The sequence below is a fragment of the Amblyraja radiata genome, chromosome 19, assembly GCF_010909765.2.
Source record: "Amblyraja radiata isolate CabotCenter1 chromosome 19, sAmbRad1.1.pri, whole genome shotgun sequence".
Classification (NCBI taxonomy): Eukaryota; Metazoa; Chordata; class Chondrichthyes; order Rajiformes; family Rajidae; genus Amblyraja; species Amblyraja radiata.
In genome coordinates this window covers 3519705-3531097 of record NC_045974.1, presented here as the reverse complement: position 1 = coordinate 3531097, position 11393 = coordinate 3519705, and the positions used below count along the sequence as shown (strand labels likewise).

At 50.3% G+C, this 11393-nt stretch overlaps 1 protein-coding gene across 1 annotated transcript; it reads left to right on the top strand.

Annotated features, from left to right (window-relative positions):
* The first annotated feature begins 2920 nt into the window (after positions 1 to 2920).
* Positions 2921 to 10853, top strand: LOC116984244 (hemagglutinin/amebocyte aggregation factor-like). Its single transcript, XM_033038362.1, has 5 exons — positions 2921 to 2930; positions 6001 to 6079; positions 7610 to 7798; positions 9671 to 9823; positions 10808 to 10853. Exons 1-5 carry the CDS (start codon positions 2921 to 2923, stop codon positions 10851 to 10853), a joined length of 477 nt encoding a protein of 158 aa, XP_032894253.1.
* Positions 10854 to 11393: the final 540 nt, after the last annotated feature.

The following is an 11393-nucleotide window of genomic DNA, read 5'->3' as shown; positions in this document are numbered from 1 at the left end:
ACGTTTAGATAGGCACAAGGGAATGCAGGGAATGGAGGGATATGGATCACGTGCAGGCAGATAAGAGTTGGTATTGGCATCATGTTCGGCACAGACATTGTGGGCTGAAGGGCCTGTTTCTGTGCTGTACTGTTCTATGTTCTACAACCAAAACAATGTCCCCATCGTTGAAAATCATACAAGTTGCAGAGGCTGGGAATCTAAAGTAAAAAACAGAAGATGCACGATGCGCTCAGCAGGCCAGCGGTCCAATGAAGTGTCTTTCAGCTGCAAAATCACCTCTGCTGCCTGACCCTCTGAGTGTTTCCAGCATTTTCTGTTTTTAACGGGCTATTATTTCGCCCACTGTAACATTATCGTAATATTTTCTTCGCACGGATACAGATTTTTTAATGAGTTAGTTTACGTAATGTGCATCTCTGAGACAAGATTGTTTGATTGTCGTATGTACCGAAACGGAACAATGAAATTCTTACTTGCAGCAGCGTAAAGGGCCTGTCCCACGAGCATGCGACTCCATGCGGCAGGCGTGACCTAATGTGGTCACTTGAGCCGTACGGCCTCGCGGGGCCGGTCCCACTTCGATCGCCGGAGCCGTATGGAGTTGTGCGGAGCTGGTCCCGACATCGCGTGGGGCTCCGAAAAACTGACAGTGTTCAAAAATTCCGCGCGGCAACGGCCTGCCGGCCTGCAGCCGCCTTAACGCTGTACGCACCGCCTCGACGGGCATACGTAGCGTCTCGACACCGGACGCAGTGTCTTGACGCCGTACGTCACGCGCGAACTCCCCACGGACTTCGCTCGAACTTCACGTCACTCACTCGACCTCCGCGCGGCCCCCGCTTCCGGTTTGGCCGCGCTCGCTGCATGCAGTCACATGCTGGAGGGACAGGCCCTTAACAGGTCTGTACACAGACTACTGTAGAATCACAGTCGGAATAGAGTGCAGAATTCCAATATAGGTCAGCGTTGTCATCATCGATATTCCAAGTGTAGGTGCCGGAGAGCATTAATGTTTGATACATTTTTTCTCCCAATTCCATGGATACTAATCTCATTTGTAGCCTCGTGTAGGAAAGAACTGCAGATGCTGGTTTAAATCGAAGGTAGATACAAAATGCTGGAGTAGCTCAGCGGGACAGGCAGCATCTCTGGAGAGAAGGAATGGGTGACGTTTCGGGCCGAGACCCTTCTTCAGTCTGACTTCAGACTTTTCACTGCAACTCTCACAATGACCCAATTTGCTTTTGGCACCATCTCCGAACTGCGATGATGTTATCTAAATTCGATTATGTTATCTTTTCCAGCACACAGACCTGTTGACCTTATGCTTCCCGGTAAGTCACGAGATGATCTATAACCTATTGTACATTAGTTGATTAAAGAAATATGAGAGGCATGGACAGAGCAGACACTCAGAACCTTTTCTCTGGCTGTCAAATGTCAAAGACCAGATGGCACAGATTTAAGGTGAGAGGGCAAAGTTTAAAGGTGATGTGCGGGGTATGTTTTTTTTACACAGAGGGTGATGGGTGCCTAGAACGCACTGCCAGGGATGGTGGTGGAGGCTGATATGATAGTGGCATTTAAGAGACGTTTAAATAGGCACAAGGGCATGCAGGGAATGGAGGGATATGGATCACGTGCAGGCAGATAAGAGTTGGTCTTGGCATCATGTTCGGCACAGACATTGTGGGCCGAAGGGCCTGTTTCTGTGCTGTACTGTTCTATGTTCTACAACCAAAACAATGTCCCCTTTGTTGAAAATCATACAAGTTGCAGAGGCTGGGAATCTAAAGTAAAAAACAGAAGATGCACGATGCGCTCAGCAGGCCAGCGGTCCAATGAAGTGTCTTTCAGCTGCAAAATCACCTCTGCTGCCTGACCCTCTGAGTGTTTCCAGCATTTTCTGTTTTTAACGGGCTATTATTTCGCCCAGTGTAACATTATCGTAATATTTTCTTCGCACGGATACAGATTTTTTAATGAGTTAGTTTACGTAATGTGCATCTCTGAGACAAGATTGTTTGATTGTCGTATGTACCGAAACGGAACAATGAAATTCTTACTTGCAGCAGCGTAAAGGGCCTGTCCCACGGGCATGCGACTCCATGCAGCAAGCGTGACCTAACGTGGTCACTTGAGCCGTACGGCCTCGCGGGGCCGGTCCCACTTCGATCGCCGGAGCCGTATGGAGTTGTGCGGAGCTGGTCCCGACATCGCGCGGGGCTCCGAAAAACTGACAGTGTTCAAAAATTCCGCGCGGCTACGGCCTGCCGGCCTGCAGCCGCCTTAACGCTGTACGCACTGCCTCGACGGGCATACGTAGCGTCTCGACACCGGACGCAGCGTCTTGACGCCGTACGTCACGCGCGAACTCCCCACGGACTTCGCTCGAACTTCACGTCACTCACTCGACCTCCGCGCGGCCCTGGCTTCCGGTTTGGTCGAGCTCGCTGCATGCAGTCACATGCTGGTGGGACAGGCCCTTAACAGGTCTGTACACAGACTACTGTAGAATCACAGTCGGAATAGAGTGCAGAATTCCAATATAGGTCAGCGTTGTCATCATCGATATTCCAAGTGTAGGTGCTGGAGAGCATTAATGTTTGATACATTTTTTCTCCCAATTCCATGGATACTAATCTCATTTGTAGCCTCGTGTAGGAAAGAACTGCAGATGCTGGTTTAAATCGAAGGTAGATACAAAATGCTGGAGTAGCTCAGCAGGACAGGCAGCATCTCTGGAGAGAAGGAATGGGTGACATTTCGGGCCGAGACCCTTCTTCAGTCTGACTTCAGACTTTTCACTGCAACTCTCACAATGACCCAATTTGCTTTTGGCACCATCTCCGAACTGCGATGATATTATCTAAATTCGATTATGTTATCTTTTCCAGCACACAGACCTGTTGACCTTATGCTTCCCGGTAAGTCACGAGATGATCTATAACCTATTGTACATTAGTTGATTAAAGAAATATGAGAGGCATGGACAGAGCAGACACTCAGAACCTTTTCTCTGGCTGTCAAATGTCAAAGACTAGATGGCACAGATTTAAGGTGAGAGGGCAAAGTTTAAAGGTGATGTGCGGGGTATGTTTTTTTTACACAGAGGGTGGTGGGTGCCTAGAACGCACTGCCAGGGGTGGTGGTGGAGGCTGATATGATAGTGGCATTTAAGAGACGTTTAGATAGGCACAAGGGCATGCAGGGAATGGAGGGATATGGATCACGTGCAGGCAGATAAGAGTTGGTCTTGACATCATGTTCGGCACAGACATCTGAGTGTTTCCAGCATTTTCTGTTTTTAACGGGCTATTATTTCGCCCAGTGTAACATTATCGTAATATTTTCTTCGCACGGATACAGATTTTTTAATGAGTTAGTTTACGTAATGTGCATCTTTGAGACAAGATTGTTTAATTGTCGTATGTACCGAAACGGAACAATGAAATTCTTACTTGCAGCAGCGTAAAGGGCCTGTCCACAGACTACTGTAGAATCATAGTTGAAATAGAGTGCAGAATTCCAATAAAAGGTCAGCGTTGTCATCATCAATATTCCAAGTGCCAGAAAGCATTAATGTTTGATACATTTTTTCTCCCAACTCCATGGATACTAATCTCCTTTGTAGCCTTGTGTAGGAAAGATCTGCAGATGCTGGTTTAAATTGAAAGTAGACACAAAATGCTGGAGTAACTCAGCGGGACGGGCAGCATCTCTGGAGAGAAGGAATGGGTGACGTTTCAGGACGAGACTCTTCTTCAGACTGAAGAGGCATCACCCGTTCCTTCTCTCCAGAGATGCTGCCCGTCCCGCTGAGTTACTCCAGCATTTTGGGTCTATCGAACAGCACAGGAACAGGCCCTTCGGCCCACAATGTCCATGCGAACATGATGCCAAGTTAAATTAATCTCTCCTGCCTGCACATGATCCATTCCCTGCATATCCATGTGCCTATCTAAAAGCCTCTTAAACACCACTATCGTATCTGCTTCCACCGCCACCTCTCTCAGCGCGTTCCAGGCACCCACCACCCTCTGTGTAAAAAAAAAACTTGCCCCCGCACATCTCCTTTAAAGTCTTCCCTCTCTCTGCTTAAAGCTATAAAGAACTTGCGTGCACTCTATGTAATAATTAGTGTATGTTGGAAGGATAATATTTCCTGTGTGAATCGGGGACATGGGGAACGTTCCAAATCATAATGTTAATGCACCATGCGTACAGCAGCCAGGTTTGCTGGCAATGCAGAGACAGATAGGAGTGCATGTTCGTGCAGAGAATACAGAAAGAGTGGGCAAAAACTCAGCAGGAGTGTAATGTGTGATTATCCACCTTGGCAGGGTGGACAGAGAAGAAAAAAAAAAGAATTATGGCCCTGTCCCATTTACGTGATTTTTTTTTTTTAGGCGACTAGGCTGTCACCGGGGTGTCCCCTGTACGGCCGTGAGTCGTCTCCTCAGTCGCCCAAAGAGTCGTAGCGTCTTTCTGGTCGCCGCTGGATTCTCAACATGTTGAGAATATTTCTGCGACAGTGGCGACTGTGGGTTTGACGCCAATCAGCGTAGCTTGACGTAGGTGTTGTCGCCAGGTGATGTAGGTTGCCGCTGGCGCTGACTTCGGTGAATTCCATTGTCGTATTCACCGGCAGTCGCCCAAAACATCGCCTAAGTGGGACAGGCCCATAAATTTAACCGGAGATAGACCAAAGGCTGGTGCTGTTGAAAAGGAGCTGGGGAACGTATGCATGAATTCAGAGAGCTAGCAAATTATCACAAAGGTCAATGATACACAGGTCTCACCTGCCTGTGTTTGGCCCAGATCCCTCTGAACATTTCCTATCCGTGTACCTGTCCAAATGCCATATGTTGAGACATGCAGCGCGGAAACAGGCCCTTTGGCCCACCGAGCCCGCACCGACCGGCGATCCTCGTACATTAACACTATCCTGCACACGCTAGGGACAATTTATACCCAGCCAATTAGCCTATAAACCTGTACGTCTTTGGAGTGTGGGAGGAAACCGAAGATCTCGGAGAAAACCCATGCAGGTCACGGGGGGGTGGGAGAACGTACAAACTCCGTACAGACAGCACCCGTTGTCGGGATCGAACCCGGGTCTCCTGCGCTGTGAGGCAGTAATTCTACCGCTGCCCCACCATGCCATGTTTAGATTGTATTGGATAGTTTTGCGTATCATTGGCTGGACCCGACCCAGATAGATCCTTTATACTGAGAGCTGACAGATTCGTTATTTCATAAATTCATGTTGTAGAATTAAGCCACCTGGCCCATCAAGTCTACTCCGCCGTTCAATCATGGCTGATCTATCTCTCCCTCTTAACCCCATTCTCCTGCCTTCTCCCAATAACCCCTGACACCCAGGGTAATCAAGAATCTATCTGCAGTATCTCTGCCTTTAAAAACATCCATTGACGTGGCCTCCGCAGCCTTCTGTGGCAATGAATTCCACAGATTCACCACCCTCTGACTGAAGTAAGTTCCTCCTCGTCTCCTTCCTAAAGGGGCATCCTTTAATTCTGAGGCTGTGGCCTCTGGTCCTAGACTCTCCCACTAGTGGAAACATCCACTCCACATCCACTCTATCCTCTCCTGCAAAGTCCAGCACCTGTGTCCTACAATCTGTCTCTTGAAAGACTGCTCCATTTGTATGTCGAGAAGATGCCTGTTCTCCAAGGAAGACAAAAATGCTGGAGAAACTCAGCGGGTGCAGCAGCATCTATGGAGCGAAGGAAATAGACAACGTTTCGGGCCGAAACCCTTCCGGGTTTCGGCCCGAAACGTTGCCTATTTCCTTCAGGGTTTCAGCCCGAAACGTTGCCTATTTCCTTCAGGGGTTCGGCCCGAAACGTTGCCTATTTCCTTCGCTCCATAGATGCTGCTGCACCCGCTGAGTTTCTCCAGCATTTTTGTCTACCGTCGATTTTCCAGCATCTGCAGTCCCTTCTTAAACAACATGACTGTGCTCCATTTCAGAAAACCGCTGGGTGAACGAGTTTGACGACAAGCTGCTGTACACTTGTCCCACATTTGAAACTATTTCTACAATTTCCAGGTAAGCGACTGAGAAGATTGGCTGCGCCGTATTCTGGTGGTCTTCTGTCGCGCGCAGGGATTGATTTCAGCACGTGTAGCGTGCAAATGTTTTCTGTACGACATAGGTCAGCTGCAGACAAGGGCAGAGAAATGGCAGATGGAGTTTAATCTGAGCAAGCGTGAGGTGTGTGGGAAGGAACTATGGATGCTGGCTTTACACCAAAGATAGACACAAAAAGCTTGAGTAACTCAGCGGGTCAGACAGCATCTCTGGAGAGAAGGAATGGGTGACTTTTCTTGACGACACCCTTCTTCAGACTCGGTGTTGTACAGTTGTACAGTTTGATAGCCATAGGGAAGATTGATCTCCTGTGGAGTTCTGTGCTGCATCTTGGAGGAACCAGTCTGTTGCTGAAGGTGCTCCTCAGGTTGACCAGTGTGTCATGGAGGGGGTGAGCTGTAATGTCCAGGATGCTCCGCATATAGAAACATAGACAATAGGTGCAGGAGTAGGCCATTCGGCCCTTCGAGCCTGCACCGCCATTCAATATGATCATGGCTGATCATCCAACTCAGTATCCTGTACCTGCCTTCTCTCCATACCCCCTGATCCCTTTAGCCACAAGGGCCACATCTAACTCCCTCTTAAATATAGCCAATGAACTGGCCTCAACTACCTTCTGTGGCAGAGAATTCCACAGATTCACCACTCTCTGTGTAAAAAATGATTTTCTCATCTTGGTGCTAAAAGACTTCCCTCTTATCCTTAAACTGTGACCCCTTGTTCTGGAGGTGACATCCGTTGGGTTCCCTCTGCACGGTTGTGGAAGACTTTCTTTGCGAGTGTGGGAGTACGCGAGTCAACACTTTGACTTTTACCTTCTTTCCTTCTGCAGTTGTACAGAGCCCCAGTGAGACCACACCTGGTGTATTGTGTACAGTTTTGGTCCCCTAATTTGAGGAAGGACATTCTTGCTATTGAGGGAGTGCAGCGTAGGTTTACAAGGTTAATTCCCGGGATGGCGGGACTGTCATATGCTGAGAGAATGGAGCAGCTGGGCTTGTACACTCTGGGGTTTAGAAGGATGAGAGGGATTCTCATTGAAACATATAAGATTGTTAAGGGCTTGGACACGCTAGAGGCAGGAAACACGTTCCTGAATGTTGGGGGAGTCCAGAACCAGGGGCCACACAGTTTAAGAATAAGGAGTAAGCCATTTAGAACGGAGACGAGGAAACATTTTTTTTCTCACAGAGTGGTGAGACTGTGGAATTCTCTGGTGGAGACAGGTTCTCTGGATGCTTTCAAGAGAGAGCTAGATAGGGCTCTTAAAAATAGCAGAGTCAGGGGATATGGGGAGAAGGCAGGAACGGGATACTGATTGGGGATGATCAGCCATGATCACATTGATCATGTGATCGTTGAGGCTACTCCTGCACCTATTGTCTATTGTCTATTGTTTATGCATACTCTTGTCAACTGACAGACCGACACTCAGCTTGCAGGAGTCGCGGAGACTGACCTTGCCTCTCGTGTGTTGTGTTGCAGTCAGCATCATAGCTACTATGAGGACCGCATATGGGATTTCCAGTGCCAGTTGACGTTCACTGAGCTGCCCTCCTGCGTCTGGAGCAACTATGTGAACGACTTTGATGAGGAATTCACCTTCACCTGCCCGTTTGACTCCGTCATCAGTGGCATGGAGGCATACCACCTGAACAAGCACGAGGACCGGAGGTACTGGGGCAGCCAATGTTACCTGAGCCAATTCACCCACAGTCCTGGGGGACGGGAACGGGAACCGCAGATGCTGGTTTCAACCAAAGACAGACACAAAATGCTGGAGCAATTCAGCGGGACGGGCAGCGTCTCTGGAGAGAAGGAACCGGCGAAGTCTGAAGAAGGGTCTCGACCCGAAACGTCACCCATTCCTTCTCTCCAGAGACGCTGCCTATCCCGCTGAGTTGCTCCAGCATTCTGTGTCTATATTTAACATAGAAACATAGAAAATAGGTGCAGGAGTAGGCCATTCGGCCCTTCGAGACTGCACCGCCATTCAATATGATCATGGCTGATCATCCAACTCAGTATCCTGTACCTGCCTTCTCTCCATACCCCCTGATCCCTTTAGCCACAAGGGCCACATCTAACTCCTTCTTAAATATAGCCAATGAACTGGCCTCAACTACCTTCTGTGGCAGAGAATTCCAGAGATTCACCACTCTCTGTGTGAAAAATGTTTTCCTCATCGCGGTCCTAAAAATTTCCCCCTTATCCTTAAACTGTGACCCCTTGTTCTGGACTTCCCCAACATCGGGAATAATCTTCCTGCATCTAGCCTGTTCAACCCCTTAAGAATTTTGTAAGTTTCTATAAGATCCCCCCTCAATCTTCTAAATTCTAGTGAGTACAAGCCGAGTCTATCCAGTCTTTCTTCATATTAAAGTCTATCCAGTCCTTAACTTACAATCCCTGTACGTCTTTACAGTGTGGGACTCTTATGGACTGTGGTCTGCCCTTGTCTGCATCAGCCTTGCTACCTTGCACGTTCTAAAACTATCGAGTACAATGCCTTCCATTTACTGATTAATGACTTATTCTGATAACCTTATTTTGTCATTAGCTGCATTTTCCTAGAGCTCTCCACTGAGCTTATGGTGTCCACTCCATAGGGAGTTTAGGAGGGGGGACCTCATAGAAACTCACCAAATAGTGAAAGGCCTGGATAGAGTGGATGTGGAGAGGATGTTTCCACTAGTCATAAGGTCATAAGGGATAGGAGTAGAATTAGGCCATTCGGCCCCATCAAGTCTATTCCGCCATTCAATCATGGCTGATCTATCTCTCTCCCTCCTAACACCATTCTCCTGCCTTCTTCCCATAACCTCTGACACCCGCACTATTCAAGAATCTATCTATCTCTGCCTTCAAAATATCCACTGACTTGGCCTCCACAGCCACCTGTGGCAAAGAATCCCACAGATTCACCAGCCTCTGACTAAAGAGAGTTCTCCTCATCTCCTCCTTGCCGGAGATGCAATTGTTTTCTGGATTGTATCTCCGGTCGTTCTGCGGCCTAACATCGTGGAGCTGGCGGCCTTGCTCGAGACTGACTTTGAGCCCCACCGCGGGGCCGTGGACTTACCATTGGAGCCTGCGATCTCTTGCCTGGGATCGACGCTCCAACTGCGGCCTGCGGATTTCACCATCGAGGAGCTCGCAGTCTCGGGTACAGACTGGTGTCTGGAAGCTCCAAGCATCAGGAGGTTGGACCAACCCCGACCCGGGGTCCGATCACCCGGTGCGGGGGTGCTGACATCCCCCTGATGCGGGAGCTTGATCACCCCGATGCTGCTCTATATCTTATCCCATTGATGGTATCCACATTCCCCCCTAAACTAACGTCCTTGCACTAAACGTTATTCCCTTTATCCTGTATCTGTACGCTGTGGACGGCTCGATTGTAATCATGTATATTTTTTCCGCTGACTGGTTAGCACGCAACAAAAGCTTTTCACTGTACCTCGATACACTGGACAGTAAACTAAACTGAACTGTTATGTCTTAAAAGCTTGTGTCAGTCACCGCTGCTGTGGTATATTTTGTCAGATGGAAGTTTAACTGCTGCCGAGTGAATAAGGTGTGTAACACGACGTGCTTCTGGACCAACTACGTCAACCTCTTTGACCAGTACTTCAGCTGGCAGCTCCCTGCATCCACGTACCTCGTCGGTGTCTCCAGCTACCACGACAACCACCACGAGTGAGTAACAAGCTGCAGGCTAACCCTTCTACCTTGCTTCACTGGCAGGCAGGCAGGCTGGCTGCAGGGTCCACCCTGGTTATTGTGCTCCTCTTTATAATGGATGTGGGTTATAGTGGACAGGTCTACCGGCCTTCACCGTCAGGCTGGGCTGCTGAGTCACCCCCAACCCACACCCCCCCCCCCCACACCCCACACATGGCCCGCACCCCCCCCACCCCCAACCCCCACCCTACACATGACCCGCACCCCCCCCACCCCCAACCCCCACCCTACACATGACCCGCACCCCCCCCACACAAACCCCACCCCATACACACCCCCAACTCATACCCCCCAACCCCGACACGCCCCGCACCACCCCCACCCCACTCCCACCCAACACCCCCAACACACACATGCCCCACACCCCCAACCCCCAACCCGCACCACCCATCCCCAACCCCCACACCCCGCACACCCCAACACACACATGCCCCGAACCCCCAACCCGCACCACCCATCCCCAACCCTCACACCCCGCAACCCACACACCCTACCGCACTATCATCGGTTCGTGAGTTGGACGGGGCGCCGGACTTTGTGCGCGTGATGTCGCGCGGCCCGGGCCAAAACTCCTCAGCTGGCCCGCCGGCTGGGCTTTGTGTGCAGTCCAGCACCCGGGGCAACTCATCGTTCACCCAGACACGGCCGAGTCGGTCGACGAATTGCCGTCGGGAATCTGTCCCTTATTTTGACCTCTGTGCCTTATTTGGGAGCGGGGAAGTTGGTGGCCCTAGGTACATGGACAGGAAAAGGTTCGAGGGATATGGGCCAAACGCTGGCAGATGAGACTAGTTTAACTGGGGCATCTGCGTTGGCGTGTACGTTGGGCCATGTGACCTGTCTCCGTGCTGGATGACTCATGGACTCCTCCACGTATTTTCATCCAAATGATGTCCTGCCATTTTATCTTGTCGTTCTCTTCTCTTCCCCCGCTGCTAGGGACCGCCGGTGGAAGTACCAGTATTGTGAGCAGCAGGCATGCTGAGCTGGTGTGGGACGGGCAGAGAAATGGTCACTTGTTTTCAGACCCGTTCTCTCACTCGACCCGTTCTCATCATCGACTTGGAAATTTTCATCCTAAAAAATAAAGTATTAGACTACAGAAATATTGGCGATCTCTGGATCACTTTCACGTGGGAGCAAGTTAAGTCCCACGGGCATGCGACCTGTATGCGGCAAGCGCGACCTAACGTGGTCACTTGAGCCGTACGGCCTCGCGGGGCCGGTCCCACTTCGATCGCCGGAGCCGTATGGAGTTGTGCGGAGCTGGTCCCGACATCGCGCGGGGCTCCGAAAAACTAACCGTGTTCAAAAATTCCGCGCGGCAACAGCCTGCCGGCCCATAGCCGCCTCGGCGTCGTGTCACTCACTCGACCTCCGCGCGGCTCCCGCTTCTGGTTTGGTCGCGCTTGCCGCATGCAGGCGCATGCTGGTGGGACCGGCCCTATAGGTCGCGCTTGCCGCATGCAGGTCGCATGCCCGCGGGACAGGCCCTTGACACTGGTTAAAACAGGTTGGATTGGCA

What these genes read in the sequence shown, in the direction of transcription:
- LOC116984244 (XM_033038362.1), top strand. An exon ending in ACTATTTCTACAATTTCCAG is followed by an intron (nt 6,080 to 7,609) that starts GTAAGCGACTGA and finishes GTTGTGTTGCAG; the next exon opens with TCAGCATCATAGCTACTATG. An exon ending in TACCACGACAACCACCACGA is followed by an intron (nt 9,824 to 10,807) that starts GTGAGTAACAAG and finishes CCCCGCTGCTAG; the next exon opens with GGACCGCCGGTGGAAGTACC.